This window comes from Lactuca virosa, chromosome 8 (genome assembly GCF_052849685.1).
Source record: "Lactuca virosa cultivar CGN04683 chromosome 8, Lactuca_virosa_CGN04683_v6, whole genome shotgun sequence".
NCBI lineage: Eukaryota > Viridiplantae > Streptophyta > Magnoliopsida > Asterales > Asteraceae > Lactuca > Lactuca virosa.
Genome location: NC_136433.1, coordinates 22,131,867 through 22,149,621, shown reverse-complemented (window position 1 = coordinate 22,149,621; position 17,755 = coordinate 22,131,867). Strand labels below are relative to the sequence as shown.

The window sequence follows — 17,755 nt, the reverse complement described above, 5'->3', positions numbered from 1 at the left end:
TCAGATTGGGGATTGCATACCCTGCAACTTTTGTTTGTAGTTTCTTGTTGTAAACATAAAAAATTAATGGCATTCGTAATGCCAATGCAAAGCCAATTTTTGATACTTTAAATAATGCATTCGCGCATTTGGCATACTACCAAACTTCTTCCAAATTCCTAAATAATTAATATATTTTATACTAAAACAAAACCCAATAATTAAGGCAATGATCCAATATTTTCTTGAATAAAACAACTCATGCAGCATGTTGTAAACACTTTGATATACTTTGAATACCATATTTGTTTCAAGGAAAAAGTTTAATTTTACTCATTAGACCCAATAGCATCACAAACCATAGGTTTTTAATATAATATATCCAGTAACATAATTGCAGAATTGGAGTCACTAAAGCTAGAGTCTGGAATTGCTTCATGCGTTAACCTTTGGTGCCCATCCAGCAATCACATATTCTTTAGCAGCTTTGGTTTTCTCAAACGACTCCCGGGCAAACAAAGACTGCACCAAAATAAATCATAAATTTTTATGCACAGAACTTTTAAAATAAAATATATATATATATATATATATATATATATATATATATATATATATATATATATATATATATATATAAACCTTTTGTGTATATCTGAATTTTGAAAAAAAGTAACATACCTTCGTGTAGTTATGCACATGAGTCAAACTTTCAGGAACAGTCCACTTCTTGAAATGAGCAAGAGTCACCTCAAGGTGGTAAAGCTTTGGTGCCAAACTCAAATCAACGGCTGTGATCTTTTCTCCATTCACATAAGGCCCCTAATAACATATTCAACTTGCAACTTACTCATCATTCTAACAAAATAAAAATTGTAACAGAAAAAACAAACAATCATCTAAATTTTTTTTATAAATCTTACATGATTCTTGAGGTGTTCTTCCAATGACTTCAATTCATCAAGCAGAGCTTGCTCTGTTCCATCATTGGCATCCTTGCTCTTTAAGAATGTCACAAACTTTGGGAATATCTTCGATCCCCTAAAATTCCACATAACAAGTCTATAAATGATGCAACTATATAATAGATTGAGCAATGGTCAATTCGACTTTTGTAGTTGTTTATGAGGATTATGATTATGAATTAATTGACAATATCATGAATGGTGAATTTGACTAGAGAAATTCAATAGGACGACTATAGTCAACGTACAACTAATCTCAATGACGAAGTACCCTTAAAATAAAATACTGCAAGTGTCACCTAATAAACAAGTGCTTGACTTCAACATAATGGAGAATTGAAAGGAAAAAAAAAATAACTCCATTGATTTATATATTATTATACTTATTTGACTGATTTGTCTGTATTCAGCAATCCAAATTCGGTTTTTGTTGATCAAATAAACTAAGGAAGAAATGATCTATCTTTTCCCTCTACACAGTTTGCTAGAAGTATCTACACAATTATCGACAGATTATAAAAGTACAGATACAAAAACCTAGGTGTTTAGCATTTCCATTAGCGTTCGTTTTGCATTTTTGGACTAATATGTAGACACAAACACAGAGAGATAGAGAGAATTACACAGAGGCGAGTTCAGGGGGAGGAGAAAGTGAAGGTTCAGGGAACTTCTCTTCAATCAGACCCACAATAACATCAGAATCAGAAATCCATTTGTCATCGAACTTTATCAACGGAACTTTCCCATCTGGGTTCACTTCAAGAAACCTAAAGAACCACAAAAAGATCATCTTTTAAAACCCCACGAATTAATTAAAAAAACCACATTTTTCGTGGGTATTTTCAAGATTCACTAGAATCATCATCACCATTCGGGTTTGCTGTCCAGATTAATAAGATGAGTTGTGTAGGTGAGTTTCTTCTCTTCCAGAGTCAAGAGAACCCTTTGGCAAAATGGACCTAAATCAAACAAAAACCCAAAAAGATCGAAGGTGAAATTTCAAGAAATGTGTATAAAGGGAATCATGTTCTACATAATAAACTGTGGGAAAGAGAAAATGAATTACAGTCTCCAAGAACATCAGGGGCACCGGTAGCAGCTTTGCAACAGATCTCAATCGCCATTAGAGCTGAAACTTTTTGATTCGCTCAGAGAGACGATACTTTCTTCTAGTGAATTCTATGAATCAAGACGAAATTGTGTCCGTATTAATACAGGACTTGGAGCTCATACGTGTCACAACCTACAACCCGATGAAGGGATGTTTCACATGCTCCGTAGCGTAACGGAAGAAAGATTCATTTACATACCAAAAAGCGAAACCGATAAAATAGAAAACGGATTCCCTATTTCTAGAATAGAACAGCGAGCAAACGATTCGTTTTTTACCAATTGTGTTAGTGGTCAGCAATTAAATCGAATAACTCGTCTGAAATTAAAATGTACACACTTTGGCATTATGTTCGATTTTGAGGTGTGGTAACAAGTATCATTGATTAAAAAAGACAAATATACTTCAAATGAAAATTTTGTATTCAAATGTATGTATTACATAAGGCACTGGTTAGAGTTCGAAACTTACCTTTCTAGTCCTTATGTATTTTTTTTGTATGTTTCTTTTACTTCCTATAAATAGGGGTAGGTATAGGAGTGAGGGTAACTTGGTGAACTTTTGTGAACTTTATTCTTTCAAACTTTTGTGAACTTTATTCTTTCAAACTCTTATACTCATTCAGAAGCAATCAAAGAGCCAAAACTTTTGTGTTCTTAATTCAATATGTACTCTGATTTCGTTCTTAACACTCGATTCATACAAACTACATTTGGTATCAGAGCAGGATTCTTTCAATTGTTTTCTGGTTTTCTCGTGTTTTCAAAAGTTTTGAGTCGCTATTTTCGATTCAGAAATTTTCTGCACTTTTGATTTAGAAAACCTGATCTAATCAATTGATTTGATTCGATTTTGCGTTTTGTTTGACAAATCGAGTGTTCTCTGATCTTTTTCTTTAAGAATCATTTGTTAGATTCCATTTTCTGAAGCTTTTCATCATTTCAGTCTGTACATCAATGGCGAACTTTAACATGAATACTATGACTAGTTTCTCTCATCTTCTCGGTTCTTCTACCAAAATTTCGATGATAATTCCTGAATATTACGAGCAATGGGCGGATAGAATGGAAGATTATCTCAATGGGATTGATGAAGATCTTTGGCGCTGTATTACCAGTGGAGACTATCGTCCAGGAAGGCTAGAACAAGTCGGAACAATTGGTTCCTCTGATGATGTTGGTGTGCAAGCTGACAAACAGAAAGCGAATGATAAAAGGTGTATGCGTGAACTTCATGGTGCTCTTCCACCGGTGGTTTACAATTATGTTCGAGGTTGCAAATCAGCAAAAGAAATTTGGGATACATTGAAAGTAAAGTATCAGGGAAGCGAGAAGACAAAGAAAAGTTATGTTAAGCAGTGTCTACTTGAATTGGGTGAAATCAAGCAAAAGGATGGTGAAACAATTGAACTGTATTACGATCGTCTAAACGAGTTGATCTTCAAATGCAATCGTTATGGAGTCATACGTTCTACTCTCGAGTACAATCTCACCTTCTTAATGGGGCTTCGAAAGGAATGGAGAAACATTAGTTTGATGATCAAGACCCAACAAATCTTCGATAACTACTCGTTGGGACATCTCTATAATGTTCTAAAACCTCAGGAGAATGAGATCAACGAAATTGCTGAAGAGGGAAAAATGAATATGGGTGGCCCTCTTGCATTGGTTTCGAAGGTGTCAAGAAAAGAGTCTGAAGTCGAGTCTGCTGAGATTGATGGTTCTGGTGATGAGGGTTTTCTTATGAATTCGTAAGATGAAGTTGTGACTTATTATTCGAACAACAAAATTAAGAAGTTCTTTAAGAAGCCATTCAATCCGAATTTCAAAGGAAACAATGATTTCAAAGGAAATTCATCATCTGGGAAGAGTATTAGATATGAGTCGAAGGTTGAGAAGAAGGAGAGTAAGATTACTAGTGAGAAGGCGGAGAAGAAACTAAAAGGAGATTCTAGTTTTGATTGCAATTACTGCAATGGTGCGAACCATTTGGCAGTTGATTGTATGTTGAGGAAAAGAGAGGAGAAGAAAGAAAGAGTGAAGGATAAAGCCTACTATGTCGAAAGGCTAGAGGAAGTAAGAGCAAGGACAAAGGGAATGTCACTCGTTATGAGGGGAAGTGGTGATGGGGATGGTACCTATCAAATCTGGTCGTCTGGATCAGATGATGAGGAGATGAGGAACCCCACACACGGTGCTATGTATGCGAGGTTTAAGGAAGGAAGTTCTCAGGAAGAGAAAGTAACAGTCTATTGCTTTGTTTCGACTGGAGCATAAAAATCTCCAATGACTTCGAATGTACGTTCTCTTCTAGAATCCTTTGATATTCCTTTCAGTTCATATGATGTTGTTTTAGCTTACTTCGATGATACTCTATCTTATGTTAATGACATGCTTATTTCTGTTAGTAGCGATGCTGAAAAATCGAAATCATTGTTGCTAGAAACCCAGAAACGTATGTAGACAAAGAGGAGTAGAGTAGATAATCTTGAATTGCAATTAAAAAATATTTCTCTAGATAGGGATAATGTTAGAGCTGACATTTATTGCAATAGTGCAAAACGATTGTATGCTAAACTTGTTGGGTTTTGAGCACTATAACACTCCTATGATGCACATGCAACCGTACATGCTTTGGATCTATATTTTCTCTAATTATACATGCATTTTCAATTCTTCCAAATCATTCTCCTAACTAGCATACAAATTGTCAAACGAACAACACAACTAGTTAGATGACTTACCTCTTAGAAGGACTTGTAGTTCTTGACCTTTGAAAGCTTGAGCACCTCAAGTGTGATGCCTCTAATGGTTCACAAACACCAATATTCAAGAGGAGGCTTGAGAGAATAAGTTACTTGCACAAAATCAATATCACTCTTCAAGAATTTTGTGGCTTATGGTGTCACCGATTTTGGCTATAGGGGGTTCTATTTATAGTGTGGCAAATGCTAGGGTTACACTTTGTAAACCCTAATGACCTTTCATATTACTTAGGATCCATGGGTTAACCTTCATGGACTATCCATGGATTATCTCATTGGTTTAGCCCATCCTAAATAACCATGGATCATTATCCCACTATTAGAATGATTGATTTACACAATCAATCCCCATATATTTAATTAGTCTCTTTTGATCATAAAATTAATTCCAAATTAATTCTTTATCAATACTAATTAAATAATATGACTTCATATTAATATATTATACTTGTAATATATTAATAAATCACAAATAACCTTATTTTCAAAAGTCCATCCTATCAAATTGCACTGGTGAAGGCAACCCAAAAGGACCATGCTACAATCGGGTCAAGTACATCCTAGTTATAGTTATGGGCTTAGACACCAAATCCAACAAAACTAACATATTTTCATCATTCCTCTTATATTAGTAAGGAACAATATAGAAAATTATTGGTATTCGAAATGGAGAAAGTAGATTCGACATCCTATGATTGTGAGAAAAAGATCTCTAAAATTGACAAAGTCCCAAATGATTCTTATGCATATGGTATTGTTAAAATAGATGAATGTTTAGATGCTAATGATTTGTTACATATTGTGAATGAGACCTTGACTAAGACCGAACAAATCAAAATTTTGAAAAAGACTGAGAATTCGACATTTGACTCTTAACACAATTTTGATGATATCGAAGATGATTCTAACAATATCAGTGAGATTGAGGAGGAGGAAACTGTTGACTGTTCTCAGTTATCTGTCATTAATGTCATTTCAATGGGCAAGGGTAAAGAAATTTGCAATGATTCATTGGAAAAGGTTAACACTGACCAACCCTCAACTTCAAAAGCTCATGACTATGATTATGTGGAAGTCAAAGACTATGACAATGATAGTGATGAGGACGAAACAACCATTCCCAGAGTCGTTGTTGATCAAGTTTATGAGGAATTAGAGAAATTTGAAAAAGTGATGAAGGAAAAAGGTCCTCATTATATTGAATCGAACTCAGTCGTATATTCGTCCTTCAAATGCACTGATGATTTGGTATTTCCAAATCAGGTGTTTGTCACTACAGGAAATGGAGACAAAGTGAATCCTGAAATCAACAAAATTGTTGATTATAACAATAAAGGAGTTACGAAAGAAGGGTTTCTCTCAAACCAAAGCACGGTTGAAAATACCCTAAACAAGAACTCATCCACTTTTCAAAGGCAAAAACCAAAACGAATTTAGGAAGTTAAAAAAGAAAAAGAAAATGTTGATAAACAACCAATTGAACCAGTTTCTCATAATCAAAAGACAAAAGCACAAATTTTCAATTAACAAATTCAAAAAGTATCAAACGAAGAAGGAATTTCGATGTCAAAAGCACGAAACAAGGTTTGTTGGAAAAATATCACGTCTTTTAAGAAACAAAAAGTTTTTTCACAAAAATCGTCTGAACAGAAATCGACTGAATAAGTTAAGACTTTTTCACAAAATAAGTCTTTTGATCAGAAAAAAAACCAGCTTAAAAACAAAATGATTTTTCAAAAGTTCAAAAACCAATTCGAACACTGATTGTTCAACAACAAAGGAATTTTGTTCGTAATCGTCAAAATGCAAGGTTTTTACAAAACAATTTTCAAAGAAATGGTTTTTAACCTAACGAACAAAGACATGTTCATAAATCTCACGGTCAAGGAAGGTTTTTGAATGGACAACAAGTTGTTAATCGTATATCTGTCGGTTATAACAAACTTTTTCAAAATCGATATCAAACCCATGCAAAATCATCATTTCCAAAAAGAGATTTCGAAAACCTGGAAGTTAAAGGAAAGAGAAACAAACCATTTAAACCAAAACAACCTCACTTTCTAAATCCTAATTTGAAGCAGAAAGTCAAAGCTTCATTTGTCAAAGGGAAAACTGAAATGAAGAATATCAATCATTGGCTCAAGGCAAAGGGAAGCCATACCAATCTGGAAAGTTTCCTCAAGAGGAAATCAGGTATGCTTACGAAAGCTACTTGAACGAGTCACAAACTAGGAGTTCCTTCATCAAAGGAATCGAATCCTTCAGTTCGAAAATGGAAAGAAGTTCCTAAAGCAAAAGTTGAGGTGAAGCGAACTGCTGCTGAAAAGGGAAAGTTGGTGTTGAACCTAAACCAATGAATGATTTCATTTCGATACCTAAGTTTGTAGAGGTTGACTTGATTGAGAGTTTGAAATCAAAGGTTCAAAGTTGGGTGTTAGGATCTTCTTTTCACAATGCATTTAACTCTAATAACCAAGGACCCAAAAAGCCTTTGTGACCTAAATTCTTTAATTTATCGTAGGTACTGTGTGACGAGCAATACAATGAACACTGGTAAATCGACAGTAGTTGCTCTCATCATATGACAGGTCGGAAGGAAAATCTACGTGATTATAGAAGTTTGGAAAATGTTGGAGTTGTGAAGTTCGAAAATAGCCACAAGTGTAAGGTTAAAGGTTATGGGAAGGTTACGAATGGAAAGTTTATAGTAAATCGAGTGGCATGCGTCGAAGGTCTTCAACACAACTTGATAAGTGTTTCACAACTTGTTGTGGGAACTAGTAATCAAGTGGCATTTGATGAGGAAAGTAGTGTCATGTCGAACAAAGAGAAAAAAAGTATTGCTTAAGTCTAAGAGGAAAGGTGATATGTTCACACTCGACATCAAACCAATCATTGGTGTTCCCTCTGTTTGCTTACTTTCGAAGGCTTCATCTGAACTATCCTAGTTGTGGCATCGAAGACTCTCCCATCTGAACTTCAAAAATCTTAACAAATTGGTTTCACATGATCTTGTACGTGGTCTTCCTATTTAAAATTTGATAATGATTCGTTATGTGCAGCTTGTGAACAAGGAAAACAACACCGTCAAGGTCATCCCATCGTGATTGATTCCAAAATCATCGAACTGGTGTAACTTCTTCATATTGACCTTTGTGGACCTTCAACTCTTGAGACTCTCAATAAGAAGAGGTACATCTTGGTCATTGTCGATGATTTTTCAAGGTTCACTTGGGTTTACTTTCTTCGTCAGAAGTCTGAAACTGCCCAAGTGATGATTGCTTTCATAAAAAATATTGAGCTCGGTCTGAGAAAGAAAATCTGGAAGATCAAAAGTGATAATGGCTCAGAATTCAAGAATCAAGTTCTTGATTCATTTTTGGCCGATCTAGGGATTACGCATAATTTTTCTTCTCCTTACACACCACAACAAAATGGTGTTGTCAAAAAGAGAAACAAGTCTCTATGCGAAGCAGAAAGGATTATGCTCACCTATGCAAATTTGCCTCAATATCTTTGGGCAGTAGCAGTATCAACAGCACGTTTCACTCAAAATCGCTCATTCTGTAACGCCCGATTTCTGGTATGCTTTAATTTTACAAATTATTCATTTTTATAAAGCTACTCGATGAGTTGTAAGCCCCAGACTCGTCGAGTAGAATTGCGTCTTGATGCGGGATTTCAGCCACCTACTCGACAAGTCGAGATCCCTCGACTCGGTGAGTAGGTCTGTCAGAGTGGAATCCTAATTTTGGGGTTTTGCACCGTATTTATTCATCTTAATCCCCACCTTTTGGCCTCATTACCAGCCTCCAAGTTCTAAACCCTAATCCACAAAACCCTAGAGTGTCTTGTGAGTTGTGAGCCATTCTTGAGTGTTTTGGTGTGTTCTTGAAGCTAGAAGAAGAAGAAGAAGAAGGGGCTAGAAGGTTCAAGGAGAAGATAGTAGATCCAGGGATTACCTTCCATCCGCATCACTTTATGGTAATCAAGTCTCTAAGTTGATCATTTAGTTATTAGATCTATTTACTTCCTTTTTATGAGGGTTTTGGTGCAAGAACTTTGGGCTTTGGGATTTGGACATCCCAAGTGACTTATACTTCATATATGGGATCTAGGAGGGGTTCCATGGCATAAAGGTGCAAACTTTATAGCCATGGAAGCCCCATGCAAGCTTATAAGCATTAATATGGCCTTTTAGCCCTAAGAGGCCATGCTTGGAAGGAAAGCTAGGAACTTTACGTGTCCAGCTGATGTTCAAAGCCTAGATCTAGTATAGTGTGCTTTGGTTTAGGGTATTATGGTTTGTGGACCAAGATCTATGTTCTAGAGAGTTAGGGTTTGAGCTAAACCCATTAAGAAGGGCTAAAAGTGGGTAAAGTTGGAAACTTTACCCTTAAAAGTGTATTCTCAGTGTGTAGATGAAGTTTAGAGCTTGGATCTGAAGGGAAGGAGCTTAATCCATTGAGATGGCTCAATCAGACAGAGGAACTCGGCGATTCCATAGAGGGACTTAATGAGTTGAGTTGGTTTGTCCCGTTTTTAGCTAAAGGTTGAACTCGACAAGTCGGTGAAGGGACTCGACGAGTTGATTCGGTAAGATCGTGAATTCAGGTTCTAGGACTCGACGAGTTGATGGAGCAACTCGACGAGTTTCGTCAACCAAAAGGTTGACTTTGACCGAAGCGTTTACTTTGACCAGGGGTAAAATGGCCATTTTACCCTAAGGAGAATTATCAGATTTTGACTAAGTGTTATTGTAACATCCAGATTTTCAGGGATATTATTGTATATGTTAACCTTGAGGTTGAAGAAGAGACTCGACAAGTTAAGGGTCCAACTCGCCGAGTCGAGTCGAGATTGCCCGCGTGGATTTAATGAGTGGACTCGACGAGTCAGGGGAGGGACTCGCCGAGTAGGCGCTGGGCAGAGAAAACCCTAATTTTCCGGACTTGTGCCCTATTTAAATGGCCTTAAGCCCTTATTTTTGCCTCCCTTATCTCTAGAGAGCCCTGTGGGAAACCCTAGATCAGTTCCATCCATTGTAAAAGAGAGAGTGGGTAAATTGGGTGTTCTTGTGCAATTTTGAGAGGGGATTTGGAGAGCATCTTGGCTTGGATCAAGAGAAGGCTTTGGATCCAGAGATTCTTCAGAGTTCTGCTTCAGTTGGAGGTAAAAAGATACTAACTTGATCATTTCCTTATGCGATCTTGTTTTAAGGGAACTTTTAGGGCTTTCTTCCATTTATCTTGTGTCATGGAGTGATTTGTGTATGGTTTGAGGTTGGGACCTCAGATCTGGACTATGAGTGGCCTTGTGAGTCCAGAAACCCGAGCTTTATTGAGTTGGAAGCAAGCTCTTGTACATCTAGCCCTTATTAGAGCATGTTTTGGCATTATGAGCCTTATATGCCATGCATGAACGTAAAGCTTGCAGCTTTACATGCTATTCGAGCCTTAGAATAGTAGATCTAGTGGTTGGAGTGATAGATCTGCCTTAAACCGTCTGAATGAGAAATCAGATCAAAGGGACTCGCCGAGTCCATGAATTGACTCGACGAGTCGGCGAGGGTTTGTCCCGATGGATTGATTGTGCGATAACTCGGCGAGTTGGGGGTCAACTCGACGAGTTGAGCCGGACTTTTGAGACTTCTGAGGATAGGAGGGGACTCGACAAATCGCAGGAGTGCACTCGACGAGTCGGGTCAAACATGGACTATTGACTCGAGTTGACTTTTGTTGACTTTGAGGTTTTGGTCAACATGAGTAATAGAGACCACGGAGGGGTAAAATGGTCTTTTATCCACTTCAAAGAGTTAGAGAGAGAAAGAGTAGCCTTCGGTTACTCGAGTCGTGAAAAGAGTATTAATTAGACATATTCATCCTTTGTGTTAGGCGGAGGCTAGTTCGAGAACCGAGCGCGAGGTTACCTGCTCACCTACATGCGAGGTGAGTCTTCTCACTATACATACCTTGAGTGGTAATTTGTGTGACCGGAGGGTCTTATGTGCTTATATTGAGTATTGTGATATCCTGCATTATGTCTTTGTGATTTATGTTGTGTGTTATGCTGAGCTTTATTGAGTTAGGACCGGAGGGTCCACCCGAATTGTGGGACCGGAGGGTCCCACTGAGACACATTGACCGGAGGGTCTTATCTGAGTTATAGCCATGAGAGGCTAATGAGATATGTGTGGTATTTTGGGGAACTCACTAAGCTTCGTGCTTACCGTGTTATGTGTTTCAGGTTCTTATCAGGATCGCGGGAAGGCGTCGGCTTGATTGTACACACATCTGAGTTGGAGATATGTCTTTGGAGGATCCTGGAGTTGTGATAAACAAATTTTGAAATGTGTTGAAAATTTGATATTTGTGATTTTGAGAAAATATGACATGTGGTTTGTTGTGTTTTAAATGAAAATTTTGGTTTGAAATTTACGGTGTTACAGTTATTGTGATAATGATAGCCGGAGAGTCGTGGGAGCAGCCATCAGAGATTCCTCACTCGAGATTTCAGCAGTCAGCCTTGCGAGGTGAGTTCCTTCAGTAGGAACGGGTCTACGACACCAAGGTCGGCCCGTATATGTGATATGATAGTAGCTGAGTGTGGGCGGGGCCCAAATCTCATAGTAGCCGAGAGTGGGCGGGGCCCGAATCTCATAGTATTATTTGAGTATAGTTATGTAACTGCTTGATAGGAATAGATATACTTGCTGTCTGTGTGATACTTGTATGCATGTTACACAGCGGAGTGTGGGCTGGGCCCGAATCTCCTAGACAGAGGAGTGTGGGCGGGGCCCGAATCTCCTAGACAGTGGAGTGTGGGCGGGGACCGAATCTCCTAGACAGCGGAGTGTGGGCGGGGACCGAATCTCCTAGACAGCGGAGTGTGGGCGGGGCCCGAATCTCCTAGTTGCATGTTATGTGTACGGTATGTGGTAGTTTGGGGAGACTCACTAAGCTTCATGCTTATAGTTTTCAGTTTTGGTTTCAGGTACTTCCGGTAGCTAGGGGAAGGGCTCGGGATGATTGCAGTGCACATACCATTTGTTCAACCTGGGATGTTTATACTCTGATATTTTGATATACATGGATATGATGTTTGAGATATTATGACATGTGTTTTGGATAACTATGGTTTTATTAATAATTAAAAACGAAATTTTTGGTCTGTATTTTTGGGATGTTTCACATTCATTCATCGTCGTTTTAACATCACTCCATATGAAATCATTAACAATCAAAAACCAAATGTGAAATTTTTCCATGTTTTTGGTTGCAGGTGCTTCATAATGAATCTCAAAGATAACCTTTCAAAATTTCAGTCCAAAGTTGATGAAGGAATCTTCTTGGGATATCCGCACAACTCTGTAGCATATAGGGTGTAGAATAAGCGAACAAGGAAGATTGAAGAAACTTTCAATCTAACTTTTGATGATTACTCTGTCAAGCGTGTCGAAACAACTTTTGAACAGAAGCCTATTATTAAAGAACCAAATGACGATTCTGAAATTGTTAATTCTTTCGATTTTGATTATGAATTCATTTTTGGTGTTCCAGATAGGGCAATAGATGCAGAAGTTCATGCAGATGATAATTGGATTCCTGAAGCATTGAAACCTTCTAATGATTCGACGGTAACTCAGGAAGATTATGATTCACATTCCACCTCAAACTTTCAAATGCATGTTGAAAGTCACCCTGTGTTGCAAGGTGATCAAGTGGATGGGGAGCGCGTGAATTTGATATCACAAGGTCATTTAAATGAGTCTAGTGTTGAGGGGGAGCATGATCCAACTACCAATTCATTTGAGGGGGGGCATGGACATTCGAATGTTGATGTCGAGGGGGAGCATCACAATCCTAATCTAATTGTCGAGGGGGGGAAAATGTATTAATACCTGGTGTTTCTAATACACAAACTGAAGTTTTTCATGATGTATCTGATAATGTGTCCAATGCAAGTGAAGGTTCAGAAATGGATGAAATGTTCGAAGATGCACCTTTGGATTTCGATCCTGTATATCCACCACTGGAACGATGGACTCGTAATCATCCTAAAGAACAAGTTCTTGGTGATCCTCAAGATGGAGTTTTGACAAGGGCTCAACTTTATGCTAAAAATGAGGTATTTAATGTGGACCAAGAATATTGCATGTTTAATGTTTTTATTTCGAAAATAGAACCGAAAACAGTAAAGGCTGCTTTGGAAGATCCTTATTGGATTGTTTCCATGCACTTTGAACTTGCTGAATTCGAAAGAAACAAGGTTTGGGGACTAGTTCCAAAACCTGATGATGTTTCAGTCATAGGCTTAAAATGGATTTTTAAAAACAAAACTAACAAAGAAGGTAATGTGGTTCGAAACAAAGCAAGGTTGGTTGTTAAAGGATATTCTCAACAAGAAGGTAACCTTTGCCCCTGTCGCGAGACTCGAGGTTGTTCGAATATTTCTTGCTTATGCAGCACACAAGGATTTTGATGTTTATCAAATGGATGTCAAGTGTGCTTTTTCTAAATGGCGTATTAGAAGAAACTGTGTATGTTGAACAACCACTAGGTTTTGTAAATGGTAAATTTCCTGATCAATGTTATATTCTCGATAAAGCGGTTTATGGCTTAAAACAAGCACCTCGATCCTGGTATGCAACTCTTAACAATTTCTTGGAAGAAAGTATGGGATCATCTGATGCTAGTTTAAATTTACGTGATGATATTATTTTTGGCACGACTGACCCTTCATTGTCTAGAGAATTTGATAATATGATGAAAAACCAATTTGAGGTGAGTATGATGGGTAAGATTAATAATATTCTGGGATTGAATATTCGTCAAATTAGAGATGGAATTTTCATCAATCAAGAGAAGTATTCTCATAATTTGCTTGAGAAATTTGGCATGACGAATAGTTCGAAATTGAAAGTACCAATGGTAGTCGTCACGCGCTTAGGGCCTTCGTTGGATAAGCATGTTGTTGATCTCACGTTGTACATGAGCATGATATGTTTGTTACTATATTTAACTGCTAGTAAACCTGATATTATGTTCGTTGTTTGCAACTGTGAAGAATATCTTTCAATATCTCAAAGGAACTATGTCATTGGGATTATGGTACCCTTCAAAGATTGGTTTCTTTATTCAGGAATTTTCAGATGCAGACCTTGGTGGGTGTCAACTCGATAGAAAAAGCACTACTGGTGGATGTCAACTCTTGGATGGAAGCTTGTTAGTTGGCAATCGAAGAAACAAACTTGGGTTTTGATTTCCACAACAGAAGCAGAATATGTTGTTGCTACGGCTTGCACTTCTCAGGTCATATGGATACTAAGTCAACTTCGTGATTACGCAATCAACATGAAAAATATACCTTTGTATTGGGATTCACAAAGTGCAATATACTTCTGCCATAATCTGGTTCAACATTCAAAGACAAATCATGTCGCACTTCGATATCATTTTATCAAGGATCATGTCGAGGATGGAAATATAGAGGTTAACTTTGTGAAGAAGACGGATCAACTTGCTGACTTTTTTACAAAGCCTTTGGATGAGAAATATTTTCTAAGGATCTTGTCGGGTTTAGGAATGCTCGATGCAAGTGTTGTTCCAAGTTTGTCCTCATTGTGAAACAACCAGGAATCGAATTACTGCTGAATGGTTCAGAAGTTACTATTCACCATTCAGTGTTCGACCCTATTCGAATTCAAAATCCCTCTGAATGGTTCAACTCACAGTTCGTTGTCTGAGAGAGGATTGTTGTTCGACGTACAATTTCTGGAAGTCGATACTTCTTACTTCGAATGTGTAGTACCATTTTACTATTTTTGATTTTTTTTTATAAAACAAAAATACCAAAAAGATTTTATTATTTTTGTTTTTCTATTTCAAAAACACAAAAATTCCAAAAAGATTTTCTTAATTATGTCTTTCAATTTCAAAAACAAAAATTCCAAATTTTTTTTCTCATTTTTGTCTTTTAAATTCAAACACAAAAATCCAAAAATATTTTTCTTTGTTGTTGTTTTGTGTGTTTAACATTTTTCAGTGTACATCTTGATCAACATATTATGGTGGACATTGCTTCGTGATAGAGGGTCACGTACAATTCTGAATCTTTGCACTAGTTCGGTGTCCCTAGAAGCATGTTGTTGTATGTCGACCTAAGCCTCAGAGACTCAATGTGTTTCGAAGCCTTAGTGGATCACTCACTACGAGGGTTCCTTCCCAATAAGGCTATATTCACATTAGTCGATAAGCTACCTTTCTTTTCTCATTATGAGTTAAGAGATTTCTGCTAAGTCCATATCATTCGCAGAGGCACACAATGTTTCTTAACCAATCTTTTTCACCAACTTTGTTCTTCATGTTTCACACACTTCACTTGTGTATCATTGACATCTCTGGTAAACACCAACCAGAATGTAGATATTGCACAAGTCTGTGTTCATGATCTTGATTCAGGAGTCTGTGATGATGGTGAAACCCAACATTTCCAACTCATCAAGGAATTGACGGTGAACTTTATGTTCAAGATTTTCACGAAACATTTGTTTCAGTACCTTAATTCGATATTCAAAATCGTATTCGTTCGTTGTGCGTGATCTTGACAAAATGTTCTTTTACCAAGACATTTTTGCCCAACAAGATCCAATACTTTATTTTTTTGGAATATGATTTATATCTGAATATTTGTTTGCACCTTAGTCACTTTACATTTAATCCTACCTTCGCTTGTCCCTGACTACACTAGTCATACAGGTAAGTTTGATCATTTAACTCACACTTATGTTAAGTTGTGGTTATGAACAAAATTGAGCCAACCTTCGAAGCCTAAGTAAAAAAACCCCTTCGATACTCATTCACGAGTATTCGACTGTACTTCATGAGATACCACACAAGCAGTTCGATATCTCTCTTGATTTCGAATGAAGTGATCTTTGTGTGGGATCCATCTGCTTTTATATCGAATCGATTTTGATGTCATTATACGCACAATTTTTTTATTATTCGATTCTCACTAATTCTTTGGCACATATTTGCATTGAAATCCTCGAGGTATTGGGTAATACCAACTCAAACCTAGATTTCACAAGTCTGGCTATGATTTCGTTTCTCATCCCAAAAGCGAATGAGCCCTGCCTCGAAGTGAAGGTTAAAAGTGTTTTCTTGGTGACGAATCCTTATGGTGTCAAATCGAAGGTCAAGTGACGGTTCTTATCCTCTTGGGGCGAACATAACGTCAGACGGATGTGACGTTTTAGTTTTTTCACGGTTTTCAAGGGAAAAGTACCAATCACTTTATCAGACGTGGCGACTTTTCCGGAAAAGACCCACTTTCCAAGACTACACATGGCAATTTTTTATTGATGGTTATTTCAAATTCAAAATTTCCGTGGGCTATAAAAGGATTTTGGTGGTCAAAATTACAGACTTTACGCAATCTGCTATAATTTTCCCAAAATCTTTTCTTCACAATAATCCTCTTTTCTTCAAAAACCCTAACAATGGCGGCACTAACTAGTCATGTTGATCCATCAAACACTACTGACGAAGCAACATCTCAACCCGTATTGAAGATTCAAAGTTTAAACTACCGTGTTCAACCTGATGTATTGAAGTATCCTTAAGAATTGAAGATGTTGATCGTTTCCCTCAATCATTCAGTTCTTTCAATGGTTATGTCTGCTTCTTTCGCTGTACCCATGAACTGGTTATCATTGGCTAGTTCTACAACGGTGTTTAACAAAACCTCCAAGGTGGTGACATTTCAACTAACGAACGACAAGAAGTACAAACTCACGAAAAAGCAGTTTGCTAAAATCTTGAAGCTTCCAAATATAGGTTCGTTTTACGAGGTTACCAATGAACAGGTGGTTCATATGTTCAATGAGATGGGTCATCAAGCCCCACTCATAGGAATCAGTCAGTTTCGAAAGGTTGTTCTACCTTGTATCTGGAACTTTTTGTTTGGGATTTTTCTACGTTGTCTAATAGGTCGGAGTGTTGGTCTTGACAAAGCCAAATTAGAGATATATGACATGATTGCAGGGATATATTATGATCTTAACGTGGATTATGTCACACAGCTGTGGGAAGAGTTTGGAACAAGTATTTCTCACACCAACGTTACGAATGGTGTCTCCTGTGCGAGGTATTGGAGCTTGATTTTGCAAGAAGTGTATGCGAATGAAGGCATCATGGTTCCATCTGATGTTATGAAGGCGGAGTTTACAATCTATCAACATCCAAAAGGTGTTGAAGATGATCTAGTTGTATTTCATACAGTGGCTCGAATCCCAGATGCTTTGTTGCAAAAGTTGGATCCGACTCATCCTGTTCTTGTTACTTATTTGGCAACAATCAACCCTAATAAACAAGTAGGGGTTTTGTTAGCTAAAGGGGAGGAAGGTACTTCGAATGGTGGTAAAGCTTCCAAGAAATCTAAAAAGTCTGAACAACCTAAGTCCGTTCCGGAGCCAATTGAGAAGGAGGTTGTCCAACCAGTTCAAGAACCTGTTGCAAAAGATATTCAAAAAGAAGTTGTTCGTTCGAAAATAGGTGTTCTTAAACGAACCAAGAAGCCATCACATAGACCTCGTCACTCACCAGAAATACCAATCGTTGAAGAGGTTCCTGTTGAGCCTCTCTCTTCACCAAAGGAGGGTTCTATTTCAAAAATCAAGAAAATTCAAAAACCCCAGCTCAATCGAAGGGGTTTCATTATTCGTGAGGTTCCAACTCCTGTTTCTCCCGCTTCGAAGAAACGTAGATCACATGCCATGGTGAAAAAGATTAAGAATAAGAAGAAGCAATCGAAAGATCCTCTTGATGAGGTTGTTATGGAAACCAATTTCGAGAGTGGAAGTGATCGTTCTCCTATTCGAACTGAAGATATTGGATTCGCATCACCACAAAGGGACTCTCCAGTCAAGTCGAC

General features: G+C 37.5%; 1 protein-coding gene across 1 annotated transcript; it reads right to left on the bottom strand.

Annotated features, from left to right (window-relative positions):
- Window positions 1-200: 200 nt before the first annotated feature.
- LOC145131393 (glutathione S-transferase DHAR2-like) lies at window positions 201-2,209 on the bottom strand. Its single transcript, XM_079066082.1, has 6 exons — window positions 2,011-2,209; window positions 1,813-1,903; window positions 1,568-1,711; window positions 903-1,020; window positions 661-801; window positions 201-501 (listed from the first exon to the last, which is right to left on the bottom strand). Exons 1-6 carry the CDS (start codon window positions 2,066-2,068, stop codon window positions 415-417), a joined length of 639 nt encoding a protein of 212 aa, XP_078922208.1. The 5' UTR covers window positions 2,069-2,209; the 3' UTR covers window positions 201-414.
- Window positions 2,210-17,755: the final 15,546 nt, after the last annotated feature.